Here is a 22,353-nt window from a genome sequence, read left to right on the forward strand (position 1 = left end):
CACCTGGAGGCCACTTTTATATCATTTCTTCCTTGCGGAGCGTCTAGGGAGGGGAAGCAGCCACGGTGCCCAAGGCTGACTTCCAGGAGGCCAGTGGCACCGGTCCATTGATGCCTGGCCCATTCTCTGGAGATTGGACCTGCAGGACTACTGCGGGAGTGAGTGGTTGTTGCTGGGCTAGTGGGCCACTGGGACAGGTCGGTCAGCTAAGCAGCACTCCTGCTGACCACCAGGGGGCACTGACCACCAGGAGGCAGCTCCTACACTGAGCGGTTTCCCCCCTGCTGGTCAGTGAGCGTCATAGTGACCGGTCGACCGGTCATTTGGTTGCTTATGCTTTTATATATACAGATAGAGAACTTGGAACTAACGTATATTACAACAGCGGTCGCCAACCTTTTGGACCTCACAGATCACCAGTGGTCCGTGGACCACCAGTTGGCTACTACTATATTAGAACATATAAATAAAGACAGGTTAAATATTCATATCTTTACCAATATTCTTAATATTAAAATTAAATGTTGTAAGTTATCACTTCTCTAATAATGATTTATAATCAATGTTATTTATGCCAGAACATATTTACAAAATCAACTATCTATACATTCTTTGTTTAACAGGTACATAAGTCATATCGGGTTTCAGTGGCAATGGTTCAGTCTGATGATTAAAACAGTAACAATATTTTCAGGTCACAACAGTGTCAACAAATTTCCCAGAAAGTCTTAAGCAGCTTGATTTACTTCCTTAACCACAAAATAAACCAGAGACTCCAGTGTAAAGCAAATGATAATCCTATCACTGACAACCTGGCTAAACAGATTTTCATTTAAGCCCTGAGAATGAAGAAATAAAATAAAGCTAAGCCTTTCTTTTAGATAATTAGATATCTACTTTGTGGAGTAAATATATAACCTCAATAATATCCTTCATTTGGAAAAGTGCTAAAAATTACACTAAATGCAATATAAAAGTGTGCTGTGCCAGCACAGCCAAGGGTGTGGTGAGCCTGAGGAGGAGCGGTGAAAGATTAAAAAAAGACAGCCAAAGAGATTATAGCTGGGGCTTGGTGGATCTCCTGTGTCTGGATGACTCCACAGAGAAGGATCCACTCAGCAAGCTGAGGCTTTATTTTATAGTTAAGAGATAAACAAGGTAGTGGTCAACATAGTTACAATGTTCTTGTGAGTTTCACTTGTTTTGGCAGCACTTGCTGCATCTCACACAGCACATTAGCTACCCAGGAAGGATTGAGGGTGGCGATAAGGTCAAGCTTAATTATGCTAAGAGGGCTGTGCCCCCTAAGCTGGGACTTGTTTGTGGCTCTGCCACAGGTTAATCTGAGGCTTACCTCTAGAGCCGCTCCCTACATAAAAGACGGCAAAAAATAAGGCTGTGTATGGGTATGTGTTAGGGTACACATTCGTTTTAGCACAGATATAAAATTAATAAACCACAAATCATTTGGTGGAGCCAGTAAAACAAAAGAATAGTTAAGGAACATTAAATGGTTTGGCAGTTTTGAAATGCTCTTTATATGTTTAATAAGCTTCATTTGTGCTAAAATTAAGGTCAAAACCATTCAAAAATCAAGAATAAACACCGCTACATTAGTGAAAACTGAAATATTACAATTCCCCGAATGTATCAAAAACATCTACAAAATTAATTCCTCTAAAGTGGTGAAATTTTGAAGTGGTTTATAATATTTAACAAAAATTGTCATATAACATCATATAAAATAACTCATACTGAGAATCCTATATAATAAAAGGGTAATATGCAAATTGACTCTAACAGCGGAACAACCATTCGCTATGATGCGCACTGACCACCAGGGGGCAGACGCTCAATGCAGGAGCTGTCCCCTAGTGGTCAGTGCGCTTCCACAGCAAGAAGCCGTCAGTTGGACATCTCCCAAGGGGTCCCAGACTGCGAGAGGGCGCAGGCCAGGCTGAGGGATCTGCCCCCCCAACCCCAGAGTGCACGAATTTTCATGCACTGGGCCTCTAGTTATCATATAAAGTGAGGTTCTCAAAGTAGGAAGTATCACTTGACTTCAAATTATACTACAAAGCTACAATAAGCAAAATGGTATAATTATGGCAGAAAAACAGACACAAACAGGGACAGAAGTGAGAGTCAAGAAATAAACCCACACATATATGGGCCAGTAATTTTTGACAAAGGAGCCCAAAGCATTCAATGGTGTTGGGAAAACTGTAAAGACACATGCAAAAGAAGGAATCTAGAGTGCTATAAGAGACCACACATAAATTAACTCAAAATGGATTAAGGACTTGAATATTAAGGACTGAAATGATAAACTACATAGAAGAAAATGTAGGTACAAAATTTATGAACCTTGATCTCAGAGTGGTTTTCGGGAGCTTGATGCCAAAGCAAATGAAGTTAAAGAAAAAAAAAATGAAAGGTGTCGGGGTCCTGCCCCAGCAAGTCCAGGGGTTCCAAAAGGTGTGGACGGAGTTGGCGAAGAAGGAATGATCCGGAGACAGAGTTCAGTTGATCAGCATAGCCAGGTTCTCCAGCCTGGTTCTAGCCAGGTTCTCTCTTTATTGTCCTGTTACATCTGTATTTATACCATTTGATCTTAATCCTATCCATTCTACTCCAAAGGTTAGGGCGTTTGTTATCTCCATTCCTAGGTCACTACTCTACTGTTCTGTTAAGCTACAAGGAAGTAACAGAAGGAGATTATCCTAAGTAAAGATTATATAGCTTAAGCGTGATTGCTCATAGTTAAGGTGATTAACTACCCGCCTGGCACTTAGTAAAGGGGTTTTACTGATTTATTCCCTTCCTTAGTCCTGTTAATCCCTAACTCCAGGGAAAAATTCCCACCCGAGGAAATAACCTTTCTCGGAGAGGTGACCCTGGTTAAAACACATAGCACCAAGAAGGGGAGCAAACATATTAAGAACAGTATGCCATATACGCCAGGTCCCTTGAAACATATGCTGTGCAGATGTTTCTTCCCTGCAGCAACTGTGTCAAGCAGCAAGGATGGACTGGCTTCCAGCAGAAAGGGACTATATCAAACTAAAATGTTTTTGCAATAGTAAAAAAAAAATCACCAATAAAATAAGCAACCAACTGAATGGGAGAAGATATTTGCAAATGACATCTTAATTAGGGGTTAATATTGAAAATATATAAAAAATCCATACAACTCAATAACAACAAAAACAAACAAACAATTTAATTAAAAAGGGGGCAGAGGACCCGAATAGACACTTCTCCTAGAAATATATATAGAACGCTAACAGATATTTGAAAAGATCCTCAACATCACTAGTTATAAAGGAAATGAAAATGAAAATTCAAATGAGATCCCAAATCACACTGTTAGAATGGTTAGTATCCATAAGACAAGAAATAACAAGTGTTGGAGAGGATGTGGAGAAAATGAAAACCTCTCACACGGGGAATATAAACTGGTGCCACTCTGGAAAACAGCATGGAGGTATCCCAAAAATTTAAGAATAGAGCTACTATATGACCCAGCAATACCTCTTCTAGGTATCTATTTTAAAAAATTGAATACACTTATTTGTAGAAACATGTGTATCCCTATGTTCATTGCAGCATTATTCACAACTAGAGGCCCAATGCACGAAAATTCGTGCAAGAGTAGGCTTTCCTTCCCCCAGCTGCTGGCATTGGCTTCCCTCCGGCACCCGGGACCCGGGCTAGCTTCACCAGGACCTGGGCTGGCTTCCTTCCAGCCCCAGCTTCCTCAGGAAAGACATCTGGAAGATGTCTGGTCTAATTAGCATATTACCCTTTTATTATTATAGATACCCAAGATATGGAAACAGCCAAAGTGTCTTTTAATAGATGATTGGATAAAGAGAATGTGGTACATATATACAACAGAATATTACTCAGCCATAAAAAGATGAAATATTGTCATTTGTGTCAATATGGATGGATCCTGAGAGTATAATGCTAAGTAAAATAAATCAGATGTGAAAAGACGAGAACTTACAATTTCACTCATATGTGGGATATAAAACAAAAAGCTTTAAATTAACAAACAAAAGAAATATACAAATAAAATAACAGACTCACAGATATAGACAACAGAATGGTGCTTACCAGAGGAGAATGGGGGTGGGGTGGGTGGGAGGATAAAGAGGGTACAGGGGGTCAAATACAGTAGAAGTAGGCTTAGTGGGAAACACAAAATAGAGTATTCAGAAGTCATATTATAAAGTTTTACACCTGAAATTTATATGTTCTTAACCAATGTTATCCCAATAAATTTAATAAAATTAAAAATAGAGGTTCTCATCGCAATAATAAGTTGGATTTAATAAGGTAGTTCTCAAACTTTAAAATTCAATGTGGTCTATGATTAATCATTTAAGTATCTGAACTTTACTATTAATAGTTGTGAAAGGACCCTTAGAGTCCTCACTGAAAAACACATTTTCCCTTTCTAGTACTCCTACAATGTACACATGAACTGCTTCAAAATATTTACCACAATCGGCCTAATATCAGAGTTGCTTATGAACATTTTAGCCTCCCTATTGGATTATGAGTGAGCCCCACGGAGAACAAGAATTCTGGCTTTTCTATGCCCGTATCACACAAAAGGCTGGGCAAGTATGACATTTGTAAATAGGGCTCAACTGAGCTGCAATGCAAAGACATCCATTCAAGGTGGTGCCACTCAACAGGATATACTTTTTTTTTTCAGTTTCAAGATACATTTGATATCCTGGCTAATTTCATGTGCTTTAAATAGAAATTTCATTCTCCTCCCACTTTTTATCTTTAATATCACTTGGGTCTTGGTACAAAAATCAATGAAGGTACAGTGACAAAATACAACCTATAGCTGATATTGTACTTTTATCATACTAATAGTATTTTAGATATCTTAAACGTGCCAAAATATTTTTCAAGTAAGAGGCATTATGCAAACAATGAGGGCACTTAGGGGCCAACATCTCAATTTAATACACTTATTTAGTCAATACTTCCTAGAATTACTATCTAGAGACCTACCTCTTCTCAACAACATCACATATGATACTGGAAGAAATTCAAACCTGCTCTCAATGTGGTTATTGAGGAGTCACTACCTGCCAAGCAGTAGGCAAGTGATTTTTGTACAATTTATGGGGTCAAATATGGGATAAAATATAAGAAAAAAATTAACCACCATTTCATCTCTACTAGGGCTATCCCACAGGCCATATTCATAGTACATAGCCTACACACAGCACAATTCTAGGGGGTGCCAGATAAGAATTATGTCCCTTTAGAGTTGTGTAATGAGGCAGGCCTATTTGATACCATATTCCATCCATCTACAATACAGTCAATTCTGAAAGATACCAATGTTTTATGTACTATCAAGAAAAAAAAGTCACCAAATAATCCATAATGTGCCCTTAAGGTTTAATATGCATCCCCAATTCAGAGATGTTAAAATGTGATAAAAGGCTTTAAAATCAATGAAAAAAGATAATATATGTAATCTTTAATTGACTGAGCTATATATGCATAAAGAATAGCTTTTCTTTGATGGCATTACTGTATATGCAGGCTGCACAAAAAATTCTGAGGGAATTTTCTTCACTCTCTGTGAAATCAAAACAAAGAACATTAGGAGTGAATTAAGTACAGTTAACATCATAATTCACATATGATGCATCAAGATTTTCAAATTTATATTGTTCCTCTTAGATCTTAAAATAGATTATGTGAGAAATATTGTTTCAAGTAACTTTTAGGTTTAAATCTAAATTACTTAATGCTCATTTATCCTTTTCCCTGCTTAATAATCTACACACACACACACACACACACACACACACACACAAATACTCTCTCTTTTCCCTCAATCCACATCAACACCATCAGCTACAAAGGACAGAGAAGCCACTTCTGAATAGGAATAGAGGAAAAAATCCTGTTTCTAATATGATAATTTCAATAATCAGAATGGTAAATAGAACAACCTAAATACCAGCACCAGCTTTGTCACTAATCACAGTGCAATCCTGAACAAATTACATAATTTCTCTTAATCTCAGTTTCCTCTACGTCTAAAAATAAACTAGTTGAACTTGTTATGTCTCTGAAAAATACCTACCAAGTTTCAGTTACTATCTTTTGGCACCTTATTCTGGTAGAATCCTTCTCCTATAAGTAATATTATTCCTAAATATACTCTATATAAAATGTAAACAAATATGGGCTGATTGAATTGTATACATTCCTTTTAATTGGAAAATATGCCTCACTGCCAAATTTACAATAGCAGCATTGCATAAAACCTGTTTTCCTCTTCTCAATAATATGGAAACTTCAAGCATATCAACATTTGAATCATGGGGGTGCCAGAAGAAGAAGAGAAAGTGAGCAAGGAATTGAAAACCTATGTGAAAAAATAATGACAGAAAACTTCCCTAACTTGGTGAAGGAAATAGACATACAAGTCCAGGAAACACAGAGAGTCCTAAACAATATGAACTGAGAGAGGCCCTCATCAAGACACATTGTAATTAAAGTGCCAAAGGGTAACGACAAAAGGAGCTCGCACAAGACTGTCAGGTGATTTCTCAAAAGAAACTTTACAGACCAGAAGGATTTGGCAAGAAATATTCAAAGTGATGAAAAGCAGCCGAAACCGATTTGGCTCAGTGGATAGAGCGTCGGCCTGCGGACTGAAGGGTCCCAGGTTCGATTCCGATCAGGGGCATGTACCTGGGTTGCGGGCATATCCCCAGTGGGAGATGTGCAGGAGGCAGCTGATCGATGTTTCTCTCTCATCGATGTTTCTAGCTCTCTATCTCTCTCCCTTCCTCTCTGTGAAAAATCAATAAAATATATTAAAAAAAAAAAAAAAAAGTGATGAAAAGCAAGGACCTACAATCAAAATTACCCTACCCAGCAAAGCTATCATTTAGAACTGAAGGACATATAAAGAACTTCCCAGAAAAAAAAAAAAAAAGCTAAAGGAGCTCATCACCACCAAACCAGTATTGCATGAAATGTTAAAGGGTCTTCTTTAAGAAGACGGGGAAAAAAAAGATAAAAAAATATAAATAGTAAAAAGGCAATAAATACCTACCAACAATTGAATCTAAAAAACAAAATAAATGAACAAGCATAACAAAAACAAATTTACAGATCAGAGAACATTTGACAACTGCCAGATGGGAGTAGTGTTGGAGGCTTGGGTGAAAAAGGTAAAGGGACTAAGAAGTACAAATCAATAGTTACAGAACAGCCACTATGTTTGATGCCAGATGGCTGCGAGATTTACTGGGATGACCACTTAATAAATTGTTTAATGTCTAATCCAGCTGTGGGCAAACTACGGCCCGCGGGCCGGATCTGGCCCGTTTGAAATGAATAAAACTAAAAAAAAAAAAAAAAAAAAAGACCGTACCCTTTTATGTAATGATGATTACTTTGAATTTATATTAGTTCACACAAACACTCCATCCATGCTTTTGTTCCGGCCCTCCGGTCCAGTTTAAGAACCCATTGTGGCCCTCGAGTCAAAAAGTTTGTCCACCCCTGGTCTAATCACTGTGTTGTACACCTGAAACTAATATAATATTGTATGTCAACTGTAATTAAATAATAAAAAATTATTTAAAGCAAAAAAAAAATAAGAAAAAAAGAGTATAAGCATGTAAAGGGATCCTGAGACCTAATAGTTTTGAGAAGCATTGATTATAAACCATTTGGGATAGACCTCACTCAGCCATAATTCTCCCCATAGTTCCCAAGGAAATGGGTGTATGGAGGAAAGAAAAAGGAAAGGGGATATACAGATATCCCACTGGTTGTTTTCATATGTTAATTTATCTCATTTATTACTTACAACAGCGTAATAGTTATGATTATTCCTATTTTACAGATGAAGACACTGAAACTCAGAGAGGAGTGGTGACTTGCACAAAATCATAGCTTGTATGTGACAAAATTAAGATTGCAGCATGCATCTCTTTGATTCTAAAGTTCTTATTCTTTCCACTGCATCATATTTATGGCAGAATCCACACATCAAAACTGACCAATTTGGTTTGTTGTTTTGTCCTAAATCTAAAGACCTAATTATTTCATTGATTTCCTTTTTTTAATCACTTTATTGGGGTGACATTGGTTCACAAAACCATATATGTTTCAAGTGTACAACTCAACAAAACATCACTTGCACACTGCACCATGCGCCTATTGTCCAAAGCTAAATCATGCTGGATCCCCATATCCTCCCTTTGCCCACCTCTGCCTACTTCCAATCACTTCACCTTTTTTCATTCAGCCCCTGGGTATGCCCTTGGCTGGAAATCGAACCTGTGACCCTTTGGTGTACAAGCTGATGCTCTAACCATGTACCAGGGCAGACTCTACACTTTCTATCTCTCCACAATGGGTGTGATTCTGAAAGTTATTCAGACACAAAAACAGAAATAAAAATAGTTATTATCACAATCTGCCTTAAATGACTATACGTTTTAAGTTCTTTTGAAAAAATGTAAAGGCCTTAGAATGTGAAATATCAAAAAAAATAAAAGGCTAATATGCAAATTGTCCCCTCGAGAGTTCAACCGACTGAGAGTTCGATCAAGTGGGAGTTCAACTGCTAACTATGACGTGTGCGGACCACTGGGGGTAGCGCAGAACAAAGGAAGGCCCCGGCTGGCAGCCGGCTGCCAGGCCTAGACATCCAACCCGTGCATGAATTTCATGCACCGGGCATCTAGTATTTAAAATAATAAATTCTTATACTGATTATTAAGTTACTAATTAACATGTTAAACACCCAGCCTGTTTTGTCTTCTGGACGGAAAGTATAGTGTCAGTCACCAGTGACTGACTGGGCGCTTAACGTGTTAAGGCAATTTTTTGTTTTGTTTTTTCTTTCCGATTATATTTTAAGAGATTTTGGACTAAGGGAAAAAAAAAATGGAAGAGAGAAAAGATGTAGCGTAATTGGGGTATTCAGTTTCTGAGGAAAGCAAAATCCAGTATGTACAGCAGCAACCCCTTGTGGTCTGAGGGGGAAAAATAGTGTATCTATAATTATGGGGGTGAAAATATGTTTTTAAAAAGAATATATGTACATATTTAGCCATTTGACTCAGTCTCAACCCAACACATTAAAAAACAGATGCTTTAAAAAATGATCTGTTGGCAAGATGCTTGTTAAATTTTTATCTGTTGAAATATTAAAATTCATTATGAATTAATTAACACATTATACAAAAATAAAATATTTTTGTTATATCGTTTTACAAAGTATTATAACCACTGGTGATTAAAACTGGAAATTTTGTGTATCTTGATATGTATTGCTCAAAAAGAAACTAAATTTATAGGATTACCACTGAATTGATGACATTTTCTGTCTTCACTCTTGAATTTAGTTGGCAGATGTTTTCAAGAACAAAAAATTCTGTCTTATTACAAAACATATTAAGCAGGTTTTCATGCCAGGAATGTCTGACATGATGTTTATTGCCTAGACCAAATCAATCCCCTTATTAAGCCATAATATATGCCAGAAAGTACATTATTTCATATTTAAGGAAAGTTGTCACATGAAACAGTAGGTACTTCAATCTCTCAAGCATTGCTCCTAATACATTAGAAATGTGCAATATAATCCAATAGTGAGTCATATCTATTTATAGTCATTTTGCAAGTAAAATAAAATTACACTTTGCTAATCGTAAGATTTTAGACCTGGATTCTACTTTACTTCTTCTGGTACATACTAGATATTTGCTAAAATTTGAAAAGAGATTTTGGCTATTTACTGAATTCCAGAAAAAAAGAAAATTCAAATACTTGTATATACTAGGAAAATAAAAATGGTCTCAGAGGTTAAATAATCATTATTGTAATATAAATAAATTGAATTTCGTTGCAAAAACATCAGGTAGAAAGTACTCCAGTGGCATTAGCACAGAAGAGAAGAGGCAGAGAGGAGAAGAAAGGATATTTATCAGCCTTCACCAATATTTTGGACATAACCCAAGTCAGAATATCAAAAACATATTTTTTTAAAAGAAAGCTTCAGTTTATTGGAGTTAGCTGTTTCTGAACAACTGCAAAAATTCACATGAATGCTGAAAAAAATCCGTCAGAAAACTAGACACCACATATCTTGCATGTTAAGGAATAAGATTTTTGTGATGGATGTCAACAAGCAATCAATTCATAAATATTTGAGTATCTTCAATGTGTAATGCCAGGCTCTGCCAAGATTCCTATTCTGTGAATGTCTCCTCCACATCTGAATTTTTCCTTGTGTGGCCATATAATTTCCTCTCCCTCCTCCACTTTAAGCATTTAAAAAAAAAATGCTCTGGTCTAATCATCCTCCTTCTTTACTTCCCATCACCATAGCCCACAACTAGGTCTCTTAGGGAAGAGACAATAAAAAAGTTTTAACCCAGTATTTCATAAATTGGCCTCAAATCACTTTTGCGTATATCCACCTATATGGAATACAAACTATAAAATTCTTCTAATTGGTCTTCTTTCTTAGTTGGAGTACTTGTCTTTCTATGGTCCCGTTTGATGCCAGAATAACCCTCATTCCTATGCTGCAGGTCACATTATCTAGGTATCGCTAGAGTAAGGCTTAGTCTTTTTGTTCTGGTCTCCTTTCAGGGGATTGGATTCTAAGTGTGGGTGTAGTGTCATATCAGTTCCTTACTTCCTCACAGTATGCTCTGTACTAGTGTGAAAACTGGCTCATATCTACTTCTCCATAGGGATTGACATGCAATTCCAAAATCTATAAAGCATGCTCAAAGATCTAGAGGGTTCTGGGAAGATCTAGTGGGAAGGCATGAAAAATAAATTGGTAATATTAATAATATTATGAGACAAAGACAATGTTTTAAGATAGCACATGACAAATTCCATATAAGTTAACTAAACATAATAACTTCCAAGAATCATATTAAGGAGAGGTCACTGATTATGGTGTGTGGAGAATGTGGGATATCAGCTTGGAACTATAAGATGGATAGAATCGGATTAAGAGCAGTAATAGGAAGCAAAGTTACAGATCCCAGAAAGCACAAAGTGTATATAGGGTACAAGTACAGCAGTCTGCCTGTATTCTTATTGGCAAGTGTGTAAAACAGAAATAGCAGTAGGTCAAAATAAAATATTTCCATTTTCATCCATAATTTTAGCACCAAGGTGATGTAGATAAAAAGGAAAACAGAATATCCAACTTTTATATATTCAGATGAAAATGTATAGATCAATCAAGGTATCAAATATATCTTGACATACTTTTTACCATTAATTTTTAGAATTTATTCTAAGCCACTAGATCGGGGAGCAATCATGTAGCATGCTTTAATAATGCAGGGCATATTTTAAAAAGCAGTAATGGTTTGGGATTTTAATCCTGGCTCCAACACATTATTAACGAAAAATTTATTGTGAAGGTCCTACTCTATAAATATTCATTATGAAAGCTCTGTTCTAGGCTCTGGGGATGCGGCAGTCAGCAAAACAGAGTAAGTGCCTAAACTCATGAAACTAAGTTTTGATCAAGTTTCCTCATCTGTAAAATTAAATCAATATTAGTGATTCTATTAAAAGAGAAAACGTATTTTAATATAATACAATTTATTTATTATTTCTATATTATAAATATATTACATATAAATTGTTTATAGACATTTAATAGTGTCTATTAAGTGATAACTGGTTAAAAAATCTATATAATAATCACATGTATTACTATATCATATCAGGATTTCATTACAATTGGTTTAGTTTTCATATTTCAGAAACATATTTTTGTTTTCAAACAGTTAGAACAATTTAGTAAAAAAGAAAGGGAGCAAGAATGTACATTAATTAGAAGCCCTGGTTTTAAAACTTAGTTCTACCATCTTATTAGTTAAGTGATCCTAGACAAAAATGGACCATCTGTGCATCAGTGTCCTTAACTATAAAATAAGGATAAAATTATTTGCTCCACCTACCTCACAGAGTTGTTTCAAAGAATAAATGATAAATTTCTAATGTAAATGTTTATATATAAATAAAAGTTAATTTATCCCCATCATATGCCATGTTTTGTGTATGAAAATTATAAACCCTTGTTATTTGGAGCTACGAAGATAGAAGAAGAGTACTAGAAGAACTTATTTCTTAAGTGGATCAAAATTACCCACGAATTAAAACCCTATATACAAAATGAAGCATTCTTCTCGTTCCTACTATAAGATCATGCCTTACTACATAGAAGTATGTTTAAAGCTATCAGCTTAACTCTGTTACTTTACACAATTCTAGGAGATATTAAGAGAAAGGTATTTATTAAGAAAAATAACATTTTTCATAACTAAGACTATCAAGTATAAAGCTGTGTTACTTACATGAGACTATTTCTGTCTTTTAGCCCTTTTAATGGAAATCTAGACTGTTAAATGAAATGGGAAAAGAAAGAGGCAAAAAGACATAATAAGGAAAGAAGTAAAAATGGCAGAAGTGTAAAAGAGATAAAAGAATTAAAGAAAATGACAAAGGGAAAGAGAGCAAATCTTAACAATGAAGCAACATAAAAAGACATTGCCCCTTGGTGTAAGAAAAAAAAAATTGATGCTGGGATAAACTAAACAGATGTGAAAAACAGAATAAAGAAAATGCACACATACAAGAGAACAAAGAAAAAAATCAAAGCAATGGCGACAAGATAAAGACAAAATAGAAAAGAAGAGATAAAACCTACTAGACAGATGTCAGACATAGATGCTTAATCTGTACATATCATAGGCAAATAAAAGAAACTGTGTAAGAAGAAATAAAAAACAATACCCAAAATCACTTGGTGTGCATTTCACATAAGCAAGTGAATACTCATAATGATTTCTCTATTTCATAAACCTTACATAATCTGCATTTGGGATTTGGATATCAGAGACAGTTTTTATAAAAGTCTGCCTTCAGATTGTGGTTGATAGACTGGATCATATAACAAAAAGCTGAGGACAATCGATAGAGAAGGAGATATGACCCTGATGCAGTCACAGGAAGAAAGGCAGTAACATAACTGCATTAGGAAAAGCAAGCTCCTTACTGATTCCAAGTCTAACTGCTCCCCCACCCCAATAATATATTGATTAACAAGATGCTTTTCAGAAATTTAAATATTATAATCTGCAAAACTTACTCTTGGCTCATTGTTTGATGTGCTTTGGGTATTCTTGGTCAAGAACACGTTTTGGGGTTTTGAGAATTGATATGTGGCTTTCACTACTATTTACATGTCATTACTTACTCAACAGAATGACATATAATCAAATGTCTTGAATACTTTGAGTACCATTCTCAGAAGTATAGTGATTATGCCTTGAACTAGAAGTATATTCAAGAAAATAACTTTGAAAGCCATGTATTTCCTGTGAAAGGTAGTATAAAATAGTTTATTTTTATTAATGAGCTTTTAAAGTAAATGTAAAAATAGCTCAAGCTGAATAATCTCAAACTTTAATACTATCTTATTGTATAATTTATAAAATGTTAATTATCTATGTTTAAATGTTCTGAATTGTTCACTTTGGAAGAACCTATCAATTTACTGTTTTATATACCCTGTAGCATTTTTTACATGCTTTACTATTAAATTATATTTCTAGAATCCATAAAAAAGGGCTTTGAAAACTGCATGAGTCTGTTTCATATATATAATACACAGTGTATATCAAGCAGAATGTGTCAAAGTGCAAATAAAATTGTTTGTGCCCCCTGCAGAATTAGAACTCCTTGGGCAGTACTGCTGTAACGATTTCATGCTGCTAGCATTACAAAGTGCAAAGGTTCACGGGGCAAGAAAAAAGCAAATGACAGAGTTCCCTTACTACACTATCCCCAAATATTCTAGCTTAAATATTTATTAAGATATTAATTACTCTTCCCACCACTATCTGCCCACAGAAGTTAAGCTGAGACACGGTGGATGGGTGGTTGCTTGTAGAAAAACAACACATTAAAACTATCACCACTCGAGATGAAGACTGATGTTTCGTGCAGTGCATTATTAACTGCTTTTGAGACTTATATAAACTATCACACTGATATAAGAATAATGTGTTTGTAATTTTGATTTAAAAAGCAGAAACATTAAAAAGTAGCACCCATGGAAAATAAATGGTTAAAAATTAAGGAATTAACAGCTTCTTTCAAAAATAATTTATATGAAGTAAACATAAGGAAAATAATGAAGAAAAAGTAATGATCTTACTTATTACTTACTCTGATATACAACTGCATCATTTCTTTTTCTCTTTGAGGGTTACGATACTTCTCATAGAAATCACGTCGCTTCTTTGTTTCTTTAGAGACTTTATCTTTTCTTTCCCGTTTTTCTGCTGGTTCATCTGAACTATCAGAAGATGACTGTACATGTATCTTCGGCTTTTCTACTTCAATATAGTTTTCATTGGGATTCAAAACTATTACTCCATATCCTTCCTGTTTAGAAAGAAAAGACAGCTTAATTTAATCCTAGAAACCAATTCATAAAAGTTTCTTTAAAATTCCATGTTATTTAATATATTTGTATATTCATTAAAACATTTCTTCATAAAAGATTATAGTTTTAATTTTTCCAAAAGAAAGGTGTATAAAATTGTTTGCCTGGGTTGTTTATGTAAATAACCATACATTATTATAAGAAGACGTAATTTTAACATAAAGATTATAAAGTTTAAAATGTTTAAAAGGTGCTTCAGATCATCTAGAACCCTAAAAATAATTGAAATAAACTGTAAATTAAAAGTACACTTTCAAACGACATTAATATTTATAATATATACTTTGAGAAAATAACCTTTGAAATTGAAGTTCAAGATTCAAACTGCATTTTGTTGTATTTTTCTTTCTTTTACAATTTGTGATTCAGTAAGCATTTTTTGTTTGAATGGTAAAAAGGAATAATATAATCTAATATTTATATATGTATATTATAATATGTATATTGTCATAAACATATACATATAGTGTCTACCTCTGTCCCTTGGATTTTTTCCCCCTCTATTCTTTCAGAAAGCCACACAAATCATAAAACAAGATAAATTAATCTTAGTGTAATGTATGGCAGCAACACTTTAACCCTGAAATTGCTTTCTTTTAGATTTTTTAACTACCATAAAAATCTCTTTTCATAAAGAACTAATACAAGGAAACAAGTTTCAAAATTTAAAATACAGCTCATTGAGCTATTAAGCCTTCTAAGCATTTTAAAAGCATATTTCCCTGTCTGATTTAATGCTAGCAAGGCAAACACTTCTATGGTTATCATTAAGAAAACTTTGGTATTTATACTGTTAGAACTCATGGAATATTCTACCATGAGAAAATAGAGAAGGGTAAACAATTACCACTGACAAGCATGCACAACACACATTTTTGAAAGAATTATGTATCTTGTCTTTTCTATTCAATTCTGTTCTGTGGGTGTCCCAATTTTGCCTTGCACAATCCTGTAAGGTCATGCCTAAAACATGTATTATACTGTGATAAAAACATCAGAGCTACAAAACATAAAACTTTAACAAATCATCCTTACGTAAAAAAAAAAAAAAAAAAAAAAAAAAGTAAATACATTTCCAAAACTGTAGAATCTTCTACTTCGTTTGAAATTACATTTTTACCAAACTAATATATAAGAAGATGATTTTAAAAAACTGATAGCAGTAATAATAGCATAGACTCAACTATCTTATTTTTAAGTATGCTATAGTGTTGCATGTACTTGTTTTGTTTTGTTTTTTTTAACAGCTGATTTCACAAACCAAGTACAAACTTCACTGGGATCCTTTCAACTCTACCCCCATTCCTCAAGAGATAATATTATTGTCTAAAACCATGGTTTAGAGACTTTGAAGATCATTTAAGTTCTGATTTTAGTGATAGGACTGTTAATTAAGATATAGTTGTCTTACATACATGAAAACTATATAATGTGTACCAAATTGATTAACAATATCCCACATATTCTTCAATATATGTTTGAATAGAACTTCTAGATACATACCTCTTTCATGAAAGCCTTATAAAATACTTTACAAGACTTTAAATTTAAACGTTCTACATCAAAGCACAGAGAAGGCTTTTTTTTTTAAGTTTCTTAGCTGGTAAAACAAAGTTTTACCAACAAAAGATATTTTATTTGGTCCTGCTTTATTCTAATCTGTATAGCTATTCAAAAGTCTTGTAATTCATTGTGATCACTGTCAGGTAGACAGATTGTCACTTGGTGATTTTCTACAGTTGGACACACTTGACTAGTTATTAAAATCACATTTGAAGGAATTCCTACCCCTCTTCCTTGTGCCTCTTACAACTTTTCACGCCCTTCTCAAATTTCAGCTATAACTTCTCCTCCCACCAAAAGTAAGTTAAAGAACACTGTTGCACTCTGCTAAACAGGGTGAAATAGAGGCATTCAGTACACTGTCTCTGGTGTAGGGAACATAGTCAAAAAAGGTCACCATAGGCCAAGAAGAAAATTGCCTCCTTACTAGTTTCTGTACCGAGAGTAAGTGGTCTCCTGTCATGTTTCTTCCCTGCCTTCTCTGAGTGAAGTGAACTTTAAATACACACACACACTCTCTCTCTCTCACTTACACATGAGTCAGAGATGAAAACAGTGATATACTATATTTTAATGATAATTTCAAAAATTTAGACATGATAACAAAGTGGGACTTAAATTGGTAGAACATTAGTATCCTCTGCAAAAGGAATGAATTCCCAATAAAGACAAATACTTCAAACAAAATTTTTGAGTTATAGGAATTACAATTCTTACCCTATTTTATAAGTTAATCACTGGAAAGATTTTTGTAATTATCAGGTTTATCTGAGCAGAACTTTATACTTCAATTTTTAGAAATCATGAATTGGAACATTATTGTGTCTATTTTATTTTAAATGGATTCTGAAATTTGATGTGTCCCATCTAAATAAGTATAAAACAGACACACATAAATCATCAAAGTAGTATTTGTCTAAGTTATTGATTATGTAACTGAAAATTACATGACTCATTTGTCCAATTTTAAAAAGACACAATGTCAATTTTCACTGAGGCACCCAGAGATGAAAAATGATTCTATTTTAAAATCACCACTATACAAATCAATTAAATAATTTTTTATTATTTTTATTTTAACAATGAATGTTTCTCTTTAAACAAATGAATTATTTAGAAAATATTTTACCTTTTAGATATTTCATACTGTCAATTTAATTAAGGTAACAAATATTCAGGAACATTTTCCACAGAAATGAAAGCTAATTTTAATAAATGTCTTCGTTGAAAATTTAATTACCATTCCATAAAATCTTACATTTTTCAATTAAAATTTTCTGATAAATTAATTAATGCAATATTCACAAAGACCATTCATAACCATATTATAATGAGTAGGAAAAAGCTAAGTAACAAAGATAACTATCCATTTATGTGCTCTAATCATAGATATACAGTAAAATTTCATCTTTTTCTTCTCTGTCACATACGAACACTGTCAAACAAGTCCCTTTACATAATAAAACTACAAAGATTTTTGCCATGTCAACCTTAAGATATGGAAGTCAGAAAGTTAAAGCAGAAAACACCAGTAGTTAAATTTACCCACTTAAGGTAGAATAATATTAATTTATATCTTTTTAAAAATCAGAATACCGTTCAAAAAATAAATTCTATTCCTAGTAACTCAATTAGTACACACAGAAAGAAGAGAAAAAAGATCCTATTTTGACCTTTAACAAATGCACTCATAAAGTTTTTCAAAACTACTGTAAAAAATCTGGCATCAATTCAATATCATAAAAGAACTTTGCATTGCCATTCTAACAAGGGGCATTCTAAGTATTCTAATACTTACAACCTTAAACATTTTATATTAAAGTATTCCTTTTATATTTAATTATTCCTTAAGCATGCTAAGTTGCTCACAAGATGAAAAGTTAGGTCATTTCAAATATACATGTAGTTTTTTGTTATCTTTAACAAGATAGAATGATCAAACTGATTATCTAACACTGTACAACTAAATAAATAAAACTTTTAGCATCTCTCATACTGATTTACCCAAATCAATTCCAATATCCAACATTTCAAGAGACAAAGCCTACATGAAGTTATAAATTAACTGTCATTTGACCAAGAAAGTAATAAAGAGGACAGATACTGGTAAAAGTAAGCTTTATCTCTTTAATTTGTCTCATTGCATTTCTCTATTCTTTTTTATAGCTATAACTGTAGTTTCATTTTCAGATCAGTGTTCATATGGTATAACCATAGGATCTTAATCAGAAATCCTCAAAATTTCATAGGTAGATATAGCATTTTATTCAGCACAAGTACTTGCTGTGATTGAAACAAAATATATAGGCCTCCAGGCCTTCTTTACTTTGAAGTCTAGAGATGCACTTACTAATAAGTAATAGTTCATTTATCATTTAATCAACAAATGATGGCTTAGGTCAGAGAGGTCTAAAACAAAGAGGTGGTGCCAAACACAGAGAGGAACTCTTGCTAAAGAAATTAAACTAGAATAGAAATGTACTTATCAAGAATATTCTACACTAGATGTATTTTTTAAATGCCTGACCAAAGCAGAATGTACTTTTGACCCCAGAAGAGACCTTGCTAAAACTGAAGATTTAGCCAAGTTAATTTACCTAATAATTACCAATTATAAAGAAAATTAAAAACAGGAGCAAATTCTATATCTTTTCAACTCTTCTGTGGTTGGCTAAATAAAAAAAATCAGCTGAAAGTACTGAGCTCTGCGTATTAACCTTCCAACACTACAAGCCACATGTGACCAAAGGGGTCAGGGGCCAGAGTAGAATCCTTTGACCTATGGAACTATCCATTTTGGTCTTCAGGCAAGGCTCTGTAAGAGATCATTTTACACAAATTTATCACTCATATTTTTCAAGTTCAGCATTCTATTTGCTTGGGTTGAAAGAAGATAGGTGTTCTTCCTCAAGGGAAATGAAATCCAAAGTGTTTATAAACTACATTTACCCATGGTTAAAATGGACAAACCACTGTCCATTCATCTTTCCTGAAAGATGTATGCCGTGTTTATTCTCATCTTTTTCACAAGAAGGTATGTACATACCACTGTTGCAACATCCTACATGCGACAGTGAAAAGAGGTTATGACAACCTATCAGAAGTCACTAGTGGAGCGTTAAAGTAAACATAGCTGTTGGAGCTGCAGCTCTGCTTGAAAAATGCCCCCTCCATTATTTCAGCAATTTTCTCAAGACATGACCTGGGACTGAAATGCCTGAAATGTCACTTGACTCTGTTTTGTGCTTCTTCCCAATGTGCATTTAGGTAACAGCACCCTACTAACACCTTGTAAATTGTTTGTCACAGCCATGCTTCAACCTGTAGCTACCTAAATTCTAATGTATACTCCATAGTATAAAAATACCATAATGTGAATCAACATAGACCAACCTAGTAAGTTTGCAGCTTCAAATAGCTCATCAAGTTAGTAAGTAAAAGAAAACATCCTACAAAAAGTTTTCAGAGGACCACCTGTTGTCTATTATTTTTACATAGCACTTACTCATAAATCATAACACAGGGTAATTAATCAAGCTGTCAAAGAGAAGGTCAAAGGTTATATGGTAGAGTCAGAAGGTCATGCATGGGCTGATAGAGGTCAGGGTCACACTGCATTCCTCATTATCAAGTTGGGATGAGAGACGGCCCAAGCAAACAAAAGTGAAAGCAGATGGAGAAGTGAGTGGATAAAAAAAAGAGAGAGAGAATTTCACAAACAAAAAGAAAAGTGAAAGAAGACTGTCAGCTGCCTTCAAGTAGAGAATAGAGGAGAAAAGAAATAAACTGAAATGTGCTCAAAGGAGCTCAAAAACATAAAGAAACTACAATTTTATTAATTAAATAAATTGAATATAACTTTTCTTGGCCATCTGATTAGTGCACACTAAGCAATATTAGAAAATATATGTTTGCTATCTTTAGACCTTCCCTAGTTAATGTGCTTAAGATAAATAAGGTAAAGGCAAAGAGTTTTAAGGATAAAGTATGATTGCAAAAAAACCCACAAAAACTTATGAGGGTTTTTTTTCCCTTTAATAATGTTTCAGGGTTATAAGAGAGATGCAAATAGTTTTAAGCTACAGGATAGATAATTTTTGAGTATGATATAATGATATCTACAAACATAAACACATCATAAATGTCCTTCTGAATAACAAAACAGTTATAAAATATTCTATTATTACGCTGGCCTGAATTAGATGCAGAAAACTGTGCAAAATTAGCTGTCACCCTTTGCTCAAAATCTTTGTTAATCTCATTTTGAATGTTTGCAGCTTTATCAACACATGCATCAATGTCAGCTCCTTGGTTACTGAACCGCTGTAGTTGGAAGAAGATATAATTAAAATGTTTTGGCACAGAAAAGGTGAAATTGTATCTTCCCTTGTTCCCTTAGGAGTCTGTAAAACATGAAGGATATATTGACAAACACACACCCTTGTCTCCGGTTCTGACATCCCAGGTCATCCAAGAACTATTTATTTTAAAATATTCACTTTGCACTTTACCCATATTTTCACCTGCTCTTCTTCTAACTTTTACCAGGTTTTAAAATATTATGTTGCTTAAATGTCACAAATTTCTTTTCATATTCATATTCAATATCATATTAAAGCATTGTGTAAAATCACAACAGCATTCTAAAAACATTTACCATTCATTATTCAAGACAGAAACATACTTGAATACAGCATTATGAAATTTTTTATATTCTTTGCTTCTCATTTTTATAAAAAGAAATATTCACCCTCTCCCCTACATTAAACTGAAAAAGAATTACAAGCTACAACTGTTGCCCAGTCAATAATAGATCAAAATCCTTAAATGGATATAGACACACCTCCTTCATTGCATGGTTCCATGTGGACTTGGATGGACAGACAAATTTATCTCATAAACTTTACTGTTCTGCATGCTAGTTAACATCTTTATGTTTAAGAGTACTGAATGAAAGTCCAATATTCTCCTAACTTATTAAATTGCATCATAAAATTGTGTCAATCTCAAAATATTATCTTTCACCCAATTAGATATCATAATATATGTTTACATTTTTAAGTTACTCTTAAAACCTGCTTAAGAACCATGGTACACAAATCACTTTATCTTAACATATGTCACCTTTCTTTTTTTCCCCAAATTAAAATATCGTATTTTAAATATTCTTGTTTCAAGGGTATATTAATGTTTTGCTTGTAGTTCTCAAGTCCACTTACAAGGATGTGGACATAATGAACGAGATCCCATGTATTCAATGAGTCAATAATTCATTAAACACTGACTTCATACAACAAATATTAAATAAGCAGCAACTATCTACCAAGCACTCTGCTAGGTATAGTGCTATATTTATGAACCACCTTTTATTTTGAGATATTTCCATTCAGTAGAAAATCCTAAATCAGAATTAAGTGCAAATCACTAAGATGTCTTATTTTATTCTTCAAGAAAAAGAGGAATATACAAAGGAAAAAAAGGAGAAAGTATTATGGCAAAATTTTCGTAAAACCATTCTGGCGTCTTAGACTTTCAAGGATGACTAACTCTAAATGGTAAGCTATGGTTGTGTTAAGAATAGTATTTTTAACTTACTCCACCACAGTGCAAATGTACTGCTTTGGTATGTGTGTATGTGTGGATGTACAGTTGCACTGTATATATGCAGACATTTTAACAAGTAAAATTATTTCATAATCTAAGGAAAACGCTTCTATATACATCTATCCCCTAACAGGTGCAACTGAGTACAGCTATGAATTTCCCTTCCCACAGTGACCTATGTCGGAAGATCTTCTCATACTTCTTCTGCTAAATAATTTAATTACTTATGAGTTATGGTTTCTTTGTAACCTTTTAAATGACTAACTCATTAAAATGCAAAAATATGCAAAACATGATGTCACTGGGTCAAACAGCTGTGTTGGTAAAATTATGGCTGTGAATGTCCCCAAGAACATGAAAATATTAATAATTTATATTGCTCATTAGATGGCAAAAACTCTTTAAACAGATTTAGAGACAGATTAATTTTATAATCATAAAATGCTACACTACCTCATGGTAGCAAATCTTTCTACCATCTGTGACCCTTTGGTATACATAAAACATATAAAAATTCATAATGGCTTAAAATTTTTGCATTCTAATGTGCATATTTAGAAAAAATATCATAAGTACCTGAAATATGGAGGTAAAGGACTTTGTTTTTAAAAACACAACTA

The 22,353-nt window shown here is 33.7% G+C and overlaps 1 protein-coding gene across 15 annotated transcripts in view; it reads right to left on the reverse strand.

Annotated features, from left to right (window-relative positions):
- The window catches only part of FAM172A (family with sequence similarity 172 member A), a 382,386-nt gene that overhangs the window by 206,158 nt on the left and 153,875 nt on the right, over positions 1-22,353 (reverse strand). For all 15 annotated transcript variants that reach the window (XM_036309836.1, XM_036309830.1, XM_036309823.1 and 12 more), the window contains one exon: positions 14,287-14,505. In XM_036309836.1, the coding sequence (XP_036165729.1) occupies positions 14,287-14,505 (219 nt within the window). The remainder of the gene's footprint in view (positions 1-14,286; positions 14,506-22,353) is intronic.

This window comes from Myotis myotis, unplaced genomic scaffold (genome assembly GCF_014108235.1).
Source record: "Myotis myotis isolate mMyoMyo1 unplaced genomic scaffold, mMyoMyo1.p scaffold_m19_p_5, whole genome shotgun sequence".
NCBI classification, from domain to species: domain Eukaryota; kingdom Metazoa; phylum Chordata; class Mammalia; order Chiroptera; family Vespertilionidae; genus Myotis; species Myotis myotis.